Genomic DNA, 20,422 nt, shown 5'->3' with positions numbered 1-20,422 from the left:
TCCTCTTCCTCCTCCAGACTCTTATTGTGAAACTCTCCGGTTGTTTACATGCAGCTCCTCCTCTTCCTCCTCCAGACTCTTATTGTGAAACTCTCCGGTTGTTTACATGCAGCTCCTCCTCTTCCTCCTCCAGACTCTTATTGTGAAACTCTCCGGTTGTTTACATGCAGCTCCTCCTCTTCCTCCTCCAGACTCTTATTGTGAAACTCTCCGGTTGTTTACACGCAGCTCCTCCTCCTCTTCCTCCTCCAGACTCTTATTGTGAAACTCTCTGGTTGTTTACATGCAGCTCCTCCTCTTCCTCCTCCAGACTCTTATTGTGAAACTCTCCATTTTTTTACACGCAGCTCCTCCTCTTCTTCCTCCAGACTCTTATTGTGAAACTCTCCATTTTTTTACACGCAGCTCCTCCTCTTCCTCCTCCAGACTCTTATTGTGAAACTCTCCGGTTGTTTACATGCAGCTCCTCCTCTTCCTCCTCCAGACTCTTATTGTGAAACTCTCCGTTTTTTTACACGCAGCTCCTCCTCTTTCTCCTCCAGACTCTTATTGTGAAACTTTCCGTTTTTTTACACGCAGCTCCTCCTCTTCCTCCTCGAGACTCTTATTGTGAAACTCTCCGGTTTTTTACACGCAGCTCCTCCTCTTCTTCCTCCTCCAGACTCTTATTTTGAAACTCTCCGGTTGTTTACACGCAGCTCCTCCTCTTCTCCCTCCTCCAGACTCTTATTTTGAAACTCTCCGGTTGTTTACACGCAGCTCCTCCTCTTCTCCCTCCTCCAGACTCTTATTGTGAAACTCTCCAGTTGTTTACACGCAGCTCCTCCTCCTCTCCCTCCTCCAGACTCTTATTGTGAAACTCTCCGGTTGTTTACACGCAGCTCCTCCTCTTCCTCCTCCAGACTCTTATTGTGAAACTCTCCAGTTGTTTACACGCAGCTCCTCCTCTTCCTCCTCCAGACTCTTATTGTGAAACTCTCCGGTTGTTTACACGCAGCACCTCCTCTTCCTCCTCCAGACTCTTATTGTGAAACTCTCCGGTTGTTTACACGCAGCCTCTCAGTGACTCTCCTTCGGAACGGACCCGGCTATGCTCTCTGTTACCTGGACTGTGTGCTTCTTGTTCCTCTGGTTCTCCCTCCTCTCCTCGGCCTCCTCCCTCCGGATCCCCCCCTACGATGAGGTGGCTCGGGTGGCTCGCTTCGTGGCTCACCAGTGTGATTGGGCCTCCATGGCCACCGTCTCGTCCCACAGCCCGCTGCAGGGTCGGCCCTTCTCCAACACCTTTTCTGTGAGCGACGGGCCGAGGGGCTCCGGGACCGGGGTGCCCTACCTGTACCTGACCCGCATGGAGGTCTCGGTGCAGGACCTGCAGGTACCGGACTCTAGTTGAACAGAGTTTCTGTTGAGCTCAGACCGCTGTTTTATTTAGTACTTTATAGTGCAGTGCTGCAAACAGTCACTAACACACTCCACAATATGTCTTCGTTGTTTAAATGTTGCTTTTCATCTGAGGGACCTAATTAACTCGGTGAGTGGGTTAACGTTTAAAGTTACAACACATGCAGGGAGTGTTTATGCAACAGCATGACTCGGCAGTTTGTGCACACAGTGACTCAGCAGTTCTGGAACTGAAGTCACATGACTGAGCGGAGGAACAGGACGTCCTGTCTGTACACATATTACTCCAGTCAGTAATTTCACCTCCTGGACGTTGATGTAAGATTCCTTACAGGTGAATCTGATGGTTGAATCTGATTGGCTCTCTGCAGGTGAACCCCGCCTCCTCTCTCTCCATGTCTCTGGCTCAGACTGATTACTGCAGACTGCAGGGCTTCGACCCCCAGAGCCCCCTGTGTGCCCACATCATCCTGTCAGGAGACATGGTGGAGGTACACACACACACACACACACACACACACACACACACACACACACACACACACATACACACACACACACACACACAAACACACACACACACACACACAAACATTCCTATAAGAGATAAATAATGAAAGTGGCCTCCTTCACAATAAGAGTGTGTCTCCTTCACAATAAGAGCGTCTCTCCTTCACAATAAGAGCGTCCCTCCTTTAGAATAACAGTGTCTCCTTCACAATAAGAGCGTCCTTCCTTTAGAATAAGAGCGTCCCACCTTCACAATAAGAGCGTGTCTCCTTCACAATAAGAGCGTCCCTCCTTTAGAATAAGAGTGTCTCCTTCACAATAAGAGCGTCCTTCCTTTAGAATAAGAGCGTCCCACCTTCACAATAAGAGCGTGTCTCCTTCACAATAAGAGCATCCCTCCTTTAGAATAAGAGTGTCTCCTTCACAATAAGAGCATCCCTCCTTTAGAATAAGAGTGTCCCTCCTTCACAGTAAGAGCGTGTCTCCTTCACAATAAGAGCCTCCCCCCCTCTGTGCAGGTGGAAGGTGTGGAGGCGGAGTTTGCCCAGAAGGCGTTGTTCACTCGTCACCCTGAGATGATGGAGTGGCCAGTCGACCACGGCTGGTTCTTTGCCAAGCTCAACATCACACAGGTACCATAAAACTCAGATACAACTCAGGTAAAACTCAGATACAACTCAGCCAATACTCAGGTAATACTCAGGTAAAACTCAGGTAAAATCCAGGTAATACTCAGGTAATACTCAGGTAATACTCAGATACAACTCAGGTAATACTCAGATACAACTCAGGTAATACTCAGATACAACTCAGGTAATACTCAGGTAAAACTCAGGTAATACTCAGGTAAAACTCAGATACAACTCAGGTAATACTCAGGTAATACTCATATACAACTCAGGTAATACTCAGATACAACTCAGGTAAAACTCAGATACAACTCAGCCAATACTCAGGTAATACTCAGGTAAAACTCAGGTAAAATCCAGGTAATACTCAGGTAATACTCAGGTAATACTCAGATACAACTCAGGTAATACTCAGATACAACTCAGGTAATACTCAGATACAACTCAGGTAATACTCAGGTAAAACTCAGGTAATACTCAGGTAAAACTCAGATACAACTCAGGTAATACTCAGGTAATACTCATATACAACTCAGGTAAAACTCAGATACAACTCAGCCAATACTCAGGTAATACTCAGGTAATACTCAGGTAAAATCCAGGTAATACTCAGGTAATACTCAGATACAACTCAGGTAATACTCAGATACAACTCAGGTAATACTCAGATACAACTCAGGTAATACTCAGGTAAAACTCAGGTAATACTCAGATACAACTCAGGTAATACTCAGATACAACTCAGGTAATACTCAGATACAACTCAGGTAATACTCAGGTAAAACTCAGATACAACTCAGGTAATACTCAGGTAATACTCATATACAACTCAGGTAAAACTCAGATACAACTCAGGTAATACTCAGGTAATACTCAGGTAAAACTCAGGTAAAACTCAGGTAATACTCAGGTAATACTCAGGTAATACTCATATACAACTCAGGTAATACTCAGGTAAAACTCAGATACAACTCAGGTAATACTCAGATACAACTCAGGTAATACTCAGATACAACTCAGGTAATACTCAGGTAAAACTCAGGTAATACTCAGGTAATACTCAGGTAAAACTCAGATACAACTCAGGTAATACTCAGGTAATACTCAGATACAACTCAGGTAATACTCAGGTAAAACTCAGGTAATACTCAGATACAACTCAGGTAAAACTCAGATACAACTCAGGTAATACTCAGGTAAAACTCAGGTAATACTCAGGTAATACTCATATACAACTCAGGTAATACTCAGGTAAAACTCAGATACAACTCAGGTAATACTCAGATACAACTCAGGTAATACTCAGATACAACTCAGGTAATACTCAGGTAAAACTCAGATACAACTCAGCCAATACTCAGGTAATACTCAGGTAAAATCCAGGTAATACTCAGGTAATACTCAGATACAACTCAGGTAATACTCAGATACAACTCAGGTAAAACTCAGGTAAAACTCAGGTAATACTCAGATACAACTCAGGTAAAACTCAGGTAATACTCAGGTAATACTCAGGTAAAACTCAGGTAATACTCATATACAACTCAGGTAATACTCAGGTAAAACTCAGATAATACTCAGGTAATACTCAGATAATACTCAGTTAATAATCAGATACAACTCAGGTAAAACTCAGGTAATACTCAGATACAACTCAGGTAATACTCAGATACAACTCAGGTAATACTCAGGTAATACTCAGTTAATAATCAGATACAACTCAGGTAAAACTCAGGTAATACTCAGATAATACTCAGGTAATACTCAGGTAATACTCAGATACAACTCAGGTAATACTCAGATACAACTCAGGTAATACTCAGGTAATACTCAGATACAACTCAGGTAATACTCAGATACAACTCAGGTAATACTCAGGTAATACTCACAGTGTTACTCAGGTAATACTGAGGTAATACTCAGATACAACTAAGGTAAAACTCGGGTAATACTCAGGTAATACTCAGAAACAACTCAGGTAATACTCAGGTAAAACTCAGATACAACTCAGGTAATACTCAGATACAACTCAGGTAATACTCAGGTAATACTCAGATACAACTCAGGTAATACTCAGATACAACTCAGGTAATACTCAGGTAATACTCAGATACAACTCAGGTAATACTCAGATACAACTCAGGTAATACTCAGGTAATACTCACAGTGTTACTCAGGTAATACTGAGGTAATACTCAGATACAACTCAGGTAAAACTCAGGTAAAACTCAGGTAATACTCAGATACAACTCAGGTAATACTCAGGTAATACGCAGATACAACTCAGGTAATACTCAGGTAATACTCAGATACAACTCAGGTAATACTCAGATACAACTCAGGTAATACTCAGGTAATACTCAGATACAACTCAGGTAATACTCAGATACAACTCAGGTAATACTCAGGTAATACTCACAGTGTTACTCAGGTAATACTGAGGTAATACTCAGATACAACTAAGGTAAACTCGGGTAATACTCAGGTAATACTCAGAAACAACTCAGGTAATACTCAGGTAATACTCAGATACAACTCAGGTAATACTCAGAAACAACTCAGGTAAAACTCAGGTAATACTCAGGTAAAACTCAGGTAATACTCAGAAACAACTCAGGTAAAACTCAGATACAACTCAGGTAATACTCAGATACAACTCAGGTAATACTCAGATACAACTCAGGTAATACTCAGGTAATACTCACAGTGTTACTCAGGTAATACTCAGGTAATACTCAGGTTATACTCAGGTAATACTCAGATACAACTCAGGTAATACTCAGGTTATACTCAGGTAATACTCAGTGTTACTCAGGTAATGCTCAGATAATACTCAGGCAATACTCAGAAACAACTCGGGTGATACTCAGAAACAACTCAGGTAATACTCAGATACAACTCAGGTAATACTTAGATAATACTCAGGTAATACTCAGGTAATACTCAGATACAACTCAGGTAAAACTCAGGTAATACTCAGAAACAACTCAGGTAAAACTCAGGTAATACTGAGGTAATACTCAGATACAACTAAGGTAAAACTCAGGTAATACTCAGGTAATACTCAGAAACAACTCAGGTAATACTCAGGTAATACTCAGATACAACTCAGGTAATACTCAGATACAACTCAGGTAATACTCAGATACAACTCAGGTAATACTCAGATACAACTCAGGTAATACTCAGATACAACTCAGGTAAAACTCAGGTAATACTCAGGTAATACTCAGGTAAAACTCAGGTAATACTCATATACAACTCAGGTAATACTCAGATAATACTCAGGTAATACTCAGGTAAAACTCAGGTAATACTCATATACAACTCAGGTAAAACTCAGATAATACTCAGGTAATACTCAGATACAACTCAGGTAATACTCAGATACAACTCAGGTAAAACTCAGGTAATACTCAGTAATACTCAGGGTAAAACTCAGGTAATACTCATATACAACTCAGGTAATACTCAGGTAAAACTCAGATAATACTCAGGTAATACTCAGATAATACTCAGTTAATAATCAGATACAACTCAGGTAATACTCAGATACAACTCAGGTAATACTCAGGTAATACTCAGTTAATAATCAGATACAACTCAGGTAAAACTCAGGTAATACTCAGATAATACTCAGGTAATACTCAGGTAAACTCAGATACAACTCAGGTAAAACTCAGGTAAAACCTCAGGTAATACCTCAGATACAACTCAGGTAATACTCAGATACAACTCAGGTAATACTCAGGTAATACGCAGATACAACTCAGGTAATACACAGGTAATACTCAGATACAACTCAGGTAATACTCAGATACAACTCAGGTAATACTCAGGTAATACTCAGATACAACTCAGGTAATACTCAGAACATCAGGTTAATACTCAGGTAATACTCAGTAATACTCACAGTGTTACTCAGGTAATACTGAGGTAATACTCAGATACACCTAAGGTAAAACTCGGGTAATACTCAGGTAATACTCAGAAACACTACTAGGTAATACTCAGGTAATACTCAGATACAACTCAGGTAATACTCAGAAACAACTCAGGTAAAACTCAGGTAATACTCAGGTAAAACTCAGTAAATACTCAGAAACAACTCAGGTAAAACTCAGATTACAACTCAGGTAATACTCAGATACAACTCAGGTAATACTCAGATACAACTCAGGTAATACTCAGGTATATACTCACAGTGTTACTCAGGTAATACTCAGGTAATACTCAGGTTATACTCAGGTAATACTCAGATACAACTCAGGTAATACTCAGGTTATACTCAGGTAATACTCAGTGTTACTCAGGTATGCTCAGATAATACTCCAGGGCAATACTCAGAAGAAACAACTCGGGTTAATATCCAGAAACAACTCAGGTAATACTCAGATACCAACTCAGGTAATACTTTAGATAATACTCCAGGTAATACTTCAGTAATACTCAAGAAACACTCAGGTAATACTCAGATACAACTCAGGAAAACTCAGGTATACTGAGGTAATACTCAGATGAAACTAAGGTAAAACTCAGGTAAGACTCAGGTAATACTCAGGAAACACCCTAGGTATACTCAGTAATACTCGATACAACTCATGGTAATACTCGAGATACAATCCGCGGTAATACTCAGATACAACTCAGGTCAATACTCAGATACATACAACACAGGTAATACTCAGGTAATACTCACAGTGTTACTCAGGTAATACTGAGGTAATACGCAGATCAACTCAGGTAATACTCGGATACAACTCAGGTAATACTCAGGTAATACTCACAGTGTTACTCGGGTAATACTGAGGTAATACTCAGATACAACTCAGGTAATACTCAGGTAATACTCAGATACATCTCAGGTAAAACTCAGGTAATACTCAGGTAATACTCATATACAACTCAGGTAATACTCAGGTAAAACTCAGATACAACTCAGGTAATACTCAGGTAAAACTCAGGTAATACTCATGTAATACTCATATACAACTCAGGTAATACTCAGGTAAAACTCAGATACAACTCAGGGTAAAACTCATATACAACTCAGGTAATACTCAGATAATACTCAGGTAATACTCACAGTGTTACTCAGGTAATACTGAGGTAATACTCAGATACAACTAAGGTAAAACTCAGGTAATACTCAGATACAACTCAGGTAAAACTCAGGTAATACTCAGATACAACTCAGGTAATACTCAGGTAATACTCAGATACAACTCAGGTAAAACTCAGGTAATACTCAGATACAACTCAGGTAAAACTCAGGTAATACTCAGAAACAACTCAGGTAAAACTCAGGTAATACTCAGATACAACTCAGGTAATACTGAGGTAATACTCAGATACAACTAAGGTAATACTCAGGTAATATCAGATACAACTCAGGTAATATCAGGTAATACTCAGATACAACCTCAGGTAAAACTCAGGTAATACTCAGATACAACTCAGGTAATACTCAGGTACTACTCAGATACAACTCAGGTAAAACTCAGGTAATACTCAGGTAATACTCATATACACTCAGGTAATACTCAGGTAAAACTCAGATACAACTCAGGTAAAACTCAGATACAACTCAGGTAATACTCAGGTAATACTCATATACAACTCAGGTAAATACTCAGGGTAAAACTCAGATACAACTCAGGTAATACTCAGGTAAAACTCAGATACAACTCAGGTAATACTCAGGTAAAACTCAGGTAATACTCATGTAATACTCATATACAACTCAGGTAATACTCAGGTAAAACTCAGATACAACTCAGGTAATACTCAGGTAATACTCATATACAACTCAGGTAATACTCATGTAAAACTCAGATACAACTCAGGTAATATCTCATGTAATCCTCATATACAACTCAGGTAAAACTCATATACAACTCAGGTAATACTCAGATAATACTCAGGTAATACTCACAGTGTTACTCAGGTAATACTGAGGTAATACTCAGATACAACTCAGGTAATACTCAGGTAATACTCAGATACAACTCAGGTAATACTCAGAAACAACTCAGGTAAAACTCAGGTAATACTCAGGTAATACTCAGATACAACTCAGGTAATACTCAGAAACAACTCAGGTAATACTCAGGTAATACTCAGATACAACTCAGGTAATACTCAGAAACAACTCAGGTAATACTGAGGTAATACTCAGGTAATACTCACAGTGTTACTCAGGTAATACTCAGAAACAACTCAGGTAATACTCAGATACAACTCAGGTAATACTCGGATAATACTCAGGTAATACTCACAGTGTTACTCAGGTAATACTGAGGTAATACTCAGATAATACTCAGGTAATACTCACAGTGTTACTCAGGTAATACTGAGGTAATACTCAGATACAACTAAGGTAAAACTCAGGTAATACTCAGGTAATACTCAGATACAACTCAGGTAATACTCAGAAACAACTCAGGTAATACTCAGGTAATACTCAGATACAACTCAGGTAATACTCAGGTAATACTCAGATAATACTCAGATAATACTCAGGTAATACTCACAGTGTTACTCAGGTAATACTGAGGTAATACTCAGATACAACTCAGGTAAAACTCAGGTAATACTCAGGTAATACTCAGATACAACTCAGGTAATACTCAGGTAATACTCAGGTAATACTCAGATACAACTCAGGTAATACTCAGGTAAAACTCAGGTAATACTCAGGTAATACTCAGATACAACTCAGGTAATACTCAGAAACAACTAAGGTAAAACTCAGGTAATACTCAGGTAATACTCAGAAACAACTCAGGTAATACTCAGGTAATACTCAGATACAACTCAGGTAATACTCAGATACAACTCAAGTAATACTCAGGTAATACTCAGAAACAACTCAGGTAAAACTCAGGTAATACTCAGATACAACTAAGGTAAAACTCAGGTAATACTCAGAAACAACTCAGGTAATACTCAGATACAACTCAGGTAATACTCAGATACAACTCAGGTAATACTCAGAAACAACTCAGGTAATACTCAGAAACAACTCAGGTAATACTCAGATACAACTCAGGTAATACTCAGATACAACTCAGGTAATACTCAGATACAACTCAGGTAATACTCAGATAATACTCAGGTAATACTCACAGTGTTACTCAGGTAATACTCAGATACAACTCAGGTAAAACTCAGGTAATACTCAGGTAATACTCAGATACAACTCAGGTAATACTCAGGTAATACTCAGATACAACTCAGGTAATACTCAGATACAACTCAGGTAATACTCAGGTAAAACTCAGATACAACTCAGGTAATACTCAGGTAATACTCAGATACAACTCAGGTAAAACTCAGGTAATACTCATATACAACTCAGGTAATACTCAGGTAAAACTCAGATACAACTCAGGTAATACTCAGGTAAAACTCAGGTAATACCATGTAATACTCATATACAACTCAGGTAATACTCAGGTAAAACTCAGATACAACTCAGGTAATACTCAGGTAATACTCATATACAACTCAGGTAATACTCATGTAAAACTCAGATACAACTCATGTAATACTCAGATAATACTCAGGTAATACTCACAGTGTTACTCAGGTAATACTGAGGTAATACTCAGATACAACTAAGGTAAAACTCAGGTAATACTCAGGTTAATACTCAGATACAACTCAGGTAATACTCAGAAACAACTCAGGTAATACTCAGGTAATACTCAGATACAACTCAGGTAATACTCAGAAACAACTCAGGTAAAACTCAGGTAATACTGAGGTAATACTCAGATACAACTAAGGTAAAACTCAGGTAATACTCAGAAACAACTCAGGTAATACTCAGAAACAACTCAGGTAATACTCAGATAATACTCAGGTAATACTCACAGTGTTACTCAGGTAATACTGAGGTAATACTCAGATACAACTAAGGTAAAACTCAGGTAATACTCAGGTAATACTCAGATACAACTCAGGTAATACTCAGAAACAACTCAGGTAATACTCAGGTAATACTCAGATACAACTCAGGTAATACTCAGAAACAACTCAGGTAAAACTCAGGTAATACTGAGGTAATACTCAGATACAACTAAGGTAAAACTCAGGTAATACTCAGGTAATACTCAGAAACAACTCAGGTAATACTCAGATAATACTCAGGTAATACTCAGATAATACTCAGGTAATACTCACAGTGTTACTCAGGTAATACTGAGGTAATACTCAGAAACAACTCAGGTAATACTCAGGTAATACTCAGATACAACTCAGGTAATACTCAGAAACAACTCAGGTAAAACTCAGGTAATACTCAGGTAAAACTCAGGTAATACTCAGGTAATACTCAGAAACAACTCAGGTAAAACTCAGATACAACTCAGGTAATACTCAGATACAACTCAGGTAATACTCAGATACAACTCAGGTAATACTCAGATACAACTCAGGTAATACTCAGGTAATACTCACAGTGTTACTCAGGTAATACTTAGGTAATACTCAGGTAATACTCAGATACAACTCAGGTAATACTCAGATACAACTCAGGTAATACTCAGGTTATACTCAGGTAATACTCAGTGTTACTCAGGTAATGCTCAGATAATACTCAGGTAATACTCAGGTAATACTCAGAAACAACTCAGGTAATACTCAGATACAACTCAGGTAATACTTAGATAATACTCAGGTAATACTCAGATAATACTCAGAAACAACTCAGGTAATACTCAGGTAATGCTCAGATACAACTCAGGTAATACTCAGGTAATACTCAGGTAAAACTCAGGTAATACTCAGGTAATACTCAGATACAACTCAGGTAAAACTCAGGTAATACTCAGATACAACTCAGGTAATACTCAGATACAACTCAGGTAATACTGAGGTAATACTCAGATACAACTCAGGTAATACTCAGGTAATACTCAGATACAACTCAGGTAAAACTCAGGGTAATACTCAGATACAACTCAGGTAATACCCAGATTATACTCAGGTAATACTCACAGTGTTACTCAGGTAATACTCACAGTGTTACTCCTCAGGTAATACTCAGGTAATACCCAGATAATACTCAGGTAATACTCAGATACAACTCAGGTAATACTCAGGTAATACTCAGATACAACTCAGGTAATATTCAGGTAATACTCAGGTAATACTCAGTGTTACTCAGGTAATGCTCAGATAATACTCAGGTAATACTCAGGTAATACTCAGAAACAACTCAGGTAATACTCAGATACAACTCAGGTAATACTTAGATAATACTCAGGTAATACTCAGATAATACTCAGAAACAACTCAGGTAATACTCAGGTAATGCTCAGATACAACTCAGGTAATACTCAGGTAATACTCAGGTAAAACTCAGGTAATACTCAGGTAATACTCAGATACAACTCAGGTAATACTCAGATACAACTCAGGTAATACTGAGGTAATACTCAGATACAACTCAGGTAAAACTCATATACAACTCAGGTAATACTGAGGTAATACTCAGATACAACTCAGGTAATACTCAGGTAATACTCAGATACAACTCAGGTAAAACTCAGGTAATACTCAGATACAACTCAGGTAATACCCAGATTATACTCAGGTAATACTCACAGTGTTACTCAGGTAATACTCACAGTGTTACTCCTCAGGTAATACCCAGATAATACTCAGGTAATACTCAGATACAACTCAGGTAATACTCAGGTAATACTCAGATACAACTCAGGTAATACTCAGGTAATACTCAGATACAACTCAGGTAATACTCAGGTAATACTCAGGTAATACTCAGATACAACTCAGGTAATACTCAGGTAATACCCAGATAATACTCAGGTAATACTCAGATACAACTCAGGTAATATTCAGGTAATACTCAGGTAATACTCAGATACAACTCAGGTAATACTCAGGTAATACTCAGGTAATACTCATCATCAACTTTTATGTTGGTTTTAGTAAACCAGAGCTCCCTATTGGTCCAGATATGATTCCATTAATCATCCCCAGCCAATCAGAGTGTTTCCTGTTTCAGGTGTGGGTGCTGGATTATTTTGGAGGGGTGAAGAAGGTGACCCCCGAGGAGTACTTCAACGCCACGCTGCACAGACAGCACCACTGACCCGCTACTGCTGCTGGATGATGTAGTTCTACTACTCAGAGTGTAGTTCTACTCAGTGTGTAGTTCTACTACTCAGTGTGTAGTTCTACTCAGTGTGTAGTTGTATGACTCAGTGTGTAGTTGTATGACTCAGTGTGTAGTTCTACTACTCAGTGTGTAGTTCTACTCAGTGTGTAGTTGTATGACTCAGTGTGTAGTTCTACTACTCAGTGTGTAGTTCTACTACTCAGTGTGTAGTTCTACTCAGTGTGTAGTTCTACTACTCAGTGTGTAGTTCTACTCAGTGTGTAGTTCTACTACTCAGTGTGTAGTTCTACTACTCAGTGTGTAGTTCTACTACTCAGTGTGTAGTTCTACTCAGTGTGTAGTTCTACTACTCAGTGTGTAGTTCTACTCAGTGTGTAGTTCTACTCAGTGTGTAGTTCTATGACTCAGTGTGTAGTTCTACTCAGTGTGTAGTTCTACTCAGTGTGTAGTTCTACTCAGTGTGTAGTTCTACTCAGAGTGTAGTTCTACTCAGTGTGTAGTTCTACTCAGTGTGTAGTTCTATGACTCAGTGTGTAGTTCTATGACTCGTGGAATACAGAACAGTGAATCTGAGGCTGGAAATATAAACATGTGATCCTAAATGAGTGAAATATGTTTTCTCAGGTTTGTTTTCTTCATGTATGGAAGCACCAAACTCCACCCATTTAAGGGGATTTTAAAATAAGATTAGCACGACAGCATTATGATGTACAGATGATTCATAAACACAGCACAGCTTCAAGATATTTCATGAATACTCCCTGAGGATCAACATCGCTTTCTTTGCCGTGAAATGATATTTTTGTATAAATAAAGTTTGTTGAAAATGTAAAATGCTTCTTTTTTTATATCATTTTATTTAGTAGATTTTTATTTTTATGGGATTCAAAACATTGACCTAGAATAGATTTTGAAAGATCAAGCAGCTGGAAATAAAGGTAATTATGTAGTTATATTTCACTTTTGAAATGTTTACGTCCTCAATATTAACCAGTAAAGAATTGTGTGTGTGTGTGTGTGTGTGTGTGTGTGTGTGTGTGGGAGGGTTTCTCTGTGTGTCAGCAGCTCGTCACCACTTCCTGTTCAAACGGTGACAGAAGAAGAACAAGCTGCACGCTGCTCCATCCTCTTCATCTTCATTTTAACTGATAGAATAATCAATAACCTGTCCGGAGGATGAGGGTCTACTTCCTGCTGCTGCTCGCCTGCCGCTGCCCCCCTGCAGGTAACACACTTCAAAATATATAAAAAGCTGGAATAAATCCCATAAAATCTTCTTCTAATGTTCTGACTTCACGCTCTTCCTGTTTACTCGAGCCAAATGGAAACACTAGAAAGGATTAGCATTAATAAATGTTTTTTGGAGTAATTGAGTCGTAAAGAAGATTTTTCCTGATGAACCAACACGACTTGGAAACCGCGTTCCACCAGGAAAGACTCGCACTGTTATTCTAAATGAGCTTTTATCTTTACATCGATTGTGCCCCAAAGGGGACGGATAAGATCATATTTGAATAAAGCAGATTATTATGGAAACACTGCAGAATATATTGCGCAATAAAAGCAATCTAAATCTTGATATTTTTATGAGAAGCTTTTAATGTAATTCGGTGTTTAAAGAAGTAATACTCTTAATTTAACTCGTTCTAACGAGGCTGGCTGTCTCTCGACTAACTAAAATGAGGATTATGGGATGCATTTCACACCTTTCTGCTCTAATACTGAGGTTTCTCTTTAAGATAAGGGCATTATAAGACAGGTGTGTGTGTGTGTTATTGTTAGTGTCTGTGTGTGTGTGTGTGTGTGTGTGTGTGTGTGTGTGTGTGTGTGTGTGTGTGTGTGTGTGTGTGTGTTAGTTATTGTTAGTGTCTGTGTGTGTGTGTGTGTGTGTGTGTGTGTGTGTGTGTGTGTGTGTGTGTGTGTGTGTTATTGTTAGTGCTGTGTGTGTGTGTGTGTGTGTGTTATTTTAGTGTCTGTGTGTGTTTGTGTGTGTGTGTGTGGTGTGTGTGTGTGTGTGTGTGTGACTGTGAGCAGCTGTAGAGAGCAGAGCGAACAGGAAGCGTGTGTGGGTTTATCATCTCTCTGAAACTGTCCTCAAACTATTAGTAAGTTCGTAATTACCCATCAGCTGTTGGCTAACGTATGCAACTCTTATCAAAACTACATTACCCACCATCTCGCGCAACAGCAAGTCGTGTAGTTACCAATTCTAACTGGATTCATCAAAGCTTTAACATCCAGGATGATGTCCAATGCTCTTGGTTGTAGTTTGTGTAACGTGTCCTTTTTGGTATTTTATAACCCTCACAATATCTTTTCCCCACAATAGAGCCTTTTCCTTCACATAAGAATACCTCCTTCAAATAAGAGCAACCCTTAATAAGGCAACCTCACAATAAGGCCTTTCCTCACAATAGCTTTCTCTCCACAAAGGATACCTCCTCACAATAAGGCATCCCCTCCACAATAGACCCTTACAAAAGAGCACTTTCCTAGAGTTTTTGTTACAATTAGCCGTTTCTGCCTTGCACAAAGAAGCATACCCTACCTTCACAAGTGAGCAGACACACAGCAACTCACAGTTTAGTGGTGTCAGTTTGTGTGTGTAGTGTGGGGGGGGAGAGCAAAACACCAACAGAATTCACTTATTCTAGTTTCAGCCCCCCCCAAAAAAATTGATGAGGTCCTCATTATGATCATTGAGTCATCACGGGGGGGCAAATTTAGAGTTCACAGCCCATGACACACCCATAAGCTAGGCTAATCTGTAACTTAACAGCCCACACACACACACCACACACACACACACACACACACACTCACACACTCGTCAGTTGCTATTTTTGATCCAAGATTAAGTTCTAGGTAAATTACCCATCATGCACTGTGGTGGGGCTAACGTTATGCAACTCTTATCAATCACAACTACATTACCCACCATCCTCTGCTGCAACAGCACATGTCGTCGTAGTTACCATATTCTAAAACTATGGCATTCATCAAAGCTTCTTTACACATCCAGGGAATGAGTGTCCTCCCGAAATGCATCTTGGGAGTTGTAGTTTGTGTAACGTGTCCTGTTTTGGATATTTTATAACGCCTCCACAATATGAGCCTTTCTCCTCCACAATAAGAGCCTTCTTCTCTTCACAATAAGAGCATACCTCCTTCACAATAAGAGCATACCTCCTTCACAATAAGAGCATACCTCCTTCACAATAAGAGCCTTTCTCCTTCACAATATGAGCCTTTCTCCTCACAATAAGAGCATACCTCCTCACAATAAGAGCATACCTCCTTCACAATATGAGCATACCTCCTCCACAATAAGAGCATACCTCCTTCACAATAAGAGCATACCTCCTTCACAATAAGAGCATACCTCCTTCCACAATAAGAGCCTTTCTCCTTCACAATAAGAGCATACCTCCTCCACAATAAGAGCCTTTCTCCTTCACAATAAGAGCATACCTCCTCCACAATAAGAGCCTTTCTCCTTCACAATAAGAGCATACCTCCTTCACAATAAGAGCATACCTCCTTCACAATAAGAGCCTTTCTCCTCTTCACAATATGAGCCTTTCTCCTCCACAATAAGAGCATACCTCCTTCACAATAAGAGCATACCTCCTCCACAATAAGAGCCTTTCTCCTTCACAATAAGAGCATACCTCCTCCACAATAAGAGCCTTTCTCCTTCACAATAAGAGCATACCTCCTTCACAATAAGAGCATACCTCCTTCACAATAAGAGCATACCTCCTTCACAATAAGAGCAGACCTCCTTCACAATAAGAGCATACCTCCTTCACAATAAGAGCATACCTCCTTCACAATAAGAGCATACCTCCTTCACAATATGAGCATACCTCCTCCACAATAAGAGCCTTTCTCCTCCACAATAAGAGCCTTTCTCCTCCACAATAAGAGCCTTTCTCCTCCACAATAAGAGCCTTTCTCTTTCACAATAAGAGCATACCTCCTCCACAATAAGAGCCTTTCTCCTCCACAATAAGAGCCTTTCTCCTCCACAATAAGAGCCTTTCTCCTTCACAATAAGAGCATACCTCCTTCACAATAAGAGCATACCTCCTTCACAATAAGAGCATACCTCCTTCACAATAAGAGCCTTTCTCCTTCACAATAAGAGCCTTTCTCTTTCACAATAAGAGCATACCTCTTTCACAATAAGAGCATACCTCCTTCACAATATGAGCCTTTCTCCTCCACAATAAGAGCCTTTCTCCTCCACAATAAGAGCATACCTCCTTCACAATAAGAGCCTTTCTCCTCCATAATAAGAGCCTTTCTCCTCCACAATAAGAGCTTACCTCCTTCACAATAAGAGCATACCTCCTTCACAATAAGAGCATACCTCCTTCACAATAAGAGCATACCTCCTTCACAATAAGAGCCTTTCTCCTTCACAATAAGAGCCTTTCTCCTTCACAATAAGAGCATACCTCCTTCACAATATGAGCCTTTCTCCTCCACAATAAGAGCATACCTCCTTCACAACAAGAGCATACCTCCTTCACAATAAGAGCCTTTCTCCTTCACAATATGAGCCTTTCTCCTTCACAATAAGAGCCTTTCTCCTCCACAATAACAGCATACCTCCTTCACAATAAGAGCATACCTCCTTCACAATAAGAGCATACCTCCTTCACAATAAGAGCCTTTCTCTTTCACAATAAGAGCATACCTCCTCCACAATATGAGCCTTTCTCCTCCACAATAAGAGCATACCTCCTCCACAATAAGAGCCTTTCTCCTCCACAATAAGAGCCTTTCTCCTCCACAATATGAGCCTTTCTCCTCCACAATAAGAGCCTTTCTCCTTCACAATAAGAGCTTACCTCCTTCACAATAAGAGCTTACCTCCTTCACAATAAGAGCATACCTCCTTCACAATATGAGCCTTTCTCCTCCACAATAAGAGCATACCTCCTTCACAATAAGAGCATACCTCCTTCACAATAAGAGCATACCTCCTTCACAATATGAGCCTTTCTCCTTCACAATAAGAGCATACCTCCTTCACAATAAGAGCCTTTCTCCTTCACAATAAGAGCATTTCTCCTCCACAATAACAGCATACCTCCTTCACAATAAGAGCATACCTCCTTCACAATAAGAGCATACCTCCTTCACAATAAGAGCATACCTCCTTCACAATAAGAGCATACCTCCTTTACAATAAGAGCCTTTCTCCTTCACAAGAGCCTTTCTCCTCCACAATAAGAGCATACCTCCTTCACAATAAGAGCCTTTCTCCTTCACAATAAGAGCATACCTCCTTCACAATAAGAGCCTTTCTCCTTCACAATAAGAGCCTTTCTCCTTCACAATAAGAACCTTTCTCCTTCACAATAAGAGCATACCTCCTTCACAATAAGAGCCTTTCTCCTTCACAGTAAGAGCCTTTCTCCTTCACAATAAGAGCATACCTCCTTCACAATAAGAGCATACCTCCTTCACAATAAGAGCATACCTCCTTCACAATATGAGCCTTTCTCCTTCACAATAAGAGCCTTTCTCCTCCACAATAACAGCATACCTCCTTCACAATAAGAGCATACCTCCTTCACAATAAGAGCCTTTCTCCTTCACAATAAGAGCCTTTCTCCTCCACAATAAGAGCATACCTCCTTCACAATAAGAGCCTTTCTCCTTCACAATAAGAGCATACCTCCTTCACAATAAGAGCCTTTCTCCTTCACAATAAGAGCCTTTCTCCTTCACAATAAGAGCCTTTCTCCTTCACAATAAGAACCTTTCTCCTTCACAATAAGAGCATACCTCCTTCACAATAAGAGCCTTTCTCCTTCACAGTAAGAGCATACCTCCTTCACAATAAGAGCCTTTCTCCTTCACAATAAGAGCCTTTCTCCTTCACAATAAGAGCCTTTCTCCTTCACAATAAGAGCATACCTCCTTCACAATAAGAGCATACCTCCTTCACAATAAGAGCCTTTCTCCTTCACAATAAGAGCCTTTCTCCTCCACAATAAGAGCATACCTCCTTCACAATAAGAGCCTTTCTCCTTCACAATAAGAGCATACCTCCTTCACAATAAGAGCCTTTCTCCTTCACAATAAGAACCTTTCTCCTTCACAATAAGAGCATACCTCCTTCACAATAAGAGCCTTTCTCCTTCACAATAAGAGCCTTTCTCCTTCACAATAAGAGCTTGTCTCCCCAGGTGCGGTGTCCCTGTACGACCCTCAGCTCTGCTACGTCCTCGACGGTTTCCTCGGGCTGTACGGACTCTTCATCACCGCCATGTTGGTGAAGGAGAAGGTCTCGTTTGATATCCCCCTTTTATTGTATGTTAATATCTACGTGTGTTTCTGGTATTCACTTTGTTCTTTGTGTTTTATTGTTTTAGTTCTTCAAAGGCAAGGTGAAGCAGGAGAGTCTGTACAGCGTGAGTGTCTTTTTATAATGACGTATCATTATTCTATGTTGTTGTTTGTTTACACATGTGCATCAAGAAGATGCATCTGAAACACATAAATTACACGTATATTCCTTAGAAATATATGTAGTATTTATTGTTTGTCTTTTTAGTTCCAGTGTTTTATTCAATTCTAATGTTTCCATCATTATTTTTTGATTAATTTATAATGAATATCATTTTGTGCTTCAGGATCAGAAGGACTCTGAGAGAGGACGAGTGAGTGACTCGGAGAATATAACTTGAACTTATAAGACAAGACAAACTTTATTAATACATTATTACAACATTAATAAACTCCATTTGTTTTCATGTGCTTTGTGTTTCAGGGTCGCTCAAACGGAGATGAAACCTACACGGTGACAAAGACATTATTATTATTATCATTTCTTTGAATTATTTTAGGTCCTTTTATTAATTAAATATAATGTTTTATGTTTTTATCCCAATTATTTTATTATGATTTATTTCTTTTTTGCAGGAGCTGAATCCCCACACAGACGGAGAATACAAAGCGCTTCCCGTCAAACGAGAGGTCAGGAATTTATTGATGGGAATATTCTTCATTAATTACGAGTTAAAGCGTGGATATTCTCTGAGATTAATAAATCTTAAATTTGAAGTTAAAAAAAATCCCTTGAGAGCAACAAGTGTATGAGAAATAAATAAAATAACAAATAAATGTTTGATTTGTCTTTCTCTCAGCGTCAGAGAAAGACCGAACAGATTTACCAGGTGAGCAAACATTTTATTCATTATTATTTGTTATTTATTTATTCTGATTAATGCTGATTATTTGCTGTGTTTTCAGGGTTTGAGCTCCGGGCCCAGAGACACCTACGACTCTCTGCAGATGCAGCCGATGCCTCGATAAAAAAAACGGATTTTATATAATATAAATATAAACAATTGTGACAGATTTAAATAAATGTATCGATAGTTTAAATAAACTTTAAGGGCTAATTAAGAAGAATTAAAAAAGGTAATAATTATTAGATTTTAACCTCAAATGAAAGTTTTTCTCTTTAAAAATGTTCTTCTTTTTATCCTGCTGTCCATACTTTGTGTTAATGCTTTTATTTTGAAATAACCAGCGGGTTATTCAATGACCTTTAAACAATATCATCATTGTTTTAAACTTTGATGATTTTTTCCTGAGAAAATGAGTTTTATGAGAATATTTTTGCATTTTATGTAAATGTTCTCTGTTTAACCTAAAGACAGTTTGTTTCTGTTCCTTTAAATGTCAATAAATCCGATTTAAAGCTGTA

The 20,422-nt window shown here is 39.1% G+C and overlaps 2 protein-coding genes and 1 long non-coding RNA gene across 4 annotated transcripts; all 3 read left to right on the top strand.

Annotated features, from left to right (window-relative positions):
* The first annotated feature begins 992 nt into the window (after positions 1 to 992).
* creg1 (cellular repressor of E1A-stimulated genes 1) lies at positions 993 to 13,524 on the top strand. The gene is made up of 4 exons (XM_063878157.1): positions 993 to 1,375; positions 1,773 to 1,892; positions 2,430 to 2,543; positions 12,577 to 13,524. The coding sequence occupies exons 1-4, from the start codon at positions 1,091 to 1,093 to the stop codon at positions 12,661 to 12,663; spliced, it is 606 nt and encodes a 201-aa protein (XP_063734227.1). The 5' UTR covers positions 993 to 1,090; the 3' UTR covers positions 12,664 to 13,524.
* On the top strand, positions 9,924 to 12,570 carry LOC134861140 (uncharacterized). The gene is made up of 3 exons (XR_010165376.1): positions 9,924 to 10,186; positions 10,243 to 11,388; positions 11,511 to 12,570. It is a non-coding gene; the product is annotated as an uncharacterized LOC134861140 (long non-coding RNA).
* Positions 13,525 to 13,649: 125 nt separating the features above from the next.
* Positions 13,650 to 20,420, top strand: LOC134861139 (T-cell surface glycoprotein CD3 zeta chain-like). Of its 2 annotated transcripts, XM_063878158.1 has the most exons (8): positions 13,650 to 13,915; positions 18,897 to 18,994; positions 19,083 to 19,121; positions 19,344 to 19,370; positions 19,481 to 19,510; positions 19,633 to 19,686; positions 19,857 to 19,886; positions 19,963 to 20,420. In XM_063878158.1, the coding sequence occupies exons 1-8, from the start codon at positions 13,867 to 13,869 to the stop codon at positions 20,023 to 20,025; spliced, it is 390 nt and encodes a 129-aa protein (XP_063734228.1). In that variant the 5' UTR covers positions 13,650 to 13,866; the 3' UTR covers positions 20,026 to 20,420. The 2 variants fall into 2 exon arrangements, with proteins under 2 accessions (XP_063734228.1, XP_063734229.1); XM_063878159.1 differs by lacking the exon at positions 19,344 to 19,370.
* The last annotated feature ends 2 nt before the right edge of the window (positions 20,421 to 20,422 follow it).

Source organism: Eleginops maclovinus, chromosome 24, assembly GCF_036324505.1.
Source record: "Eleginops maclovinus isolate JMC-PN-2008 ecotype Puerto Natales chromosome 24, JC_Emac_rtc_rv5, whole genome shotgun sequence".
Lineage (NCBI taxonomy): Eukaryota > Metazoa > Chordata > Actinopteri > Perciformes > Eleginopidae > Eleginops > Eleginops maclovinus.
This window is presented reverse-complemented; position numbering and strand designations above follow the sequence as displayed.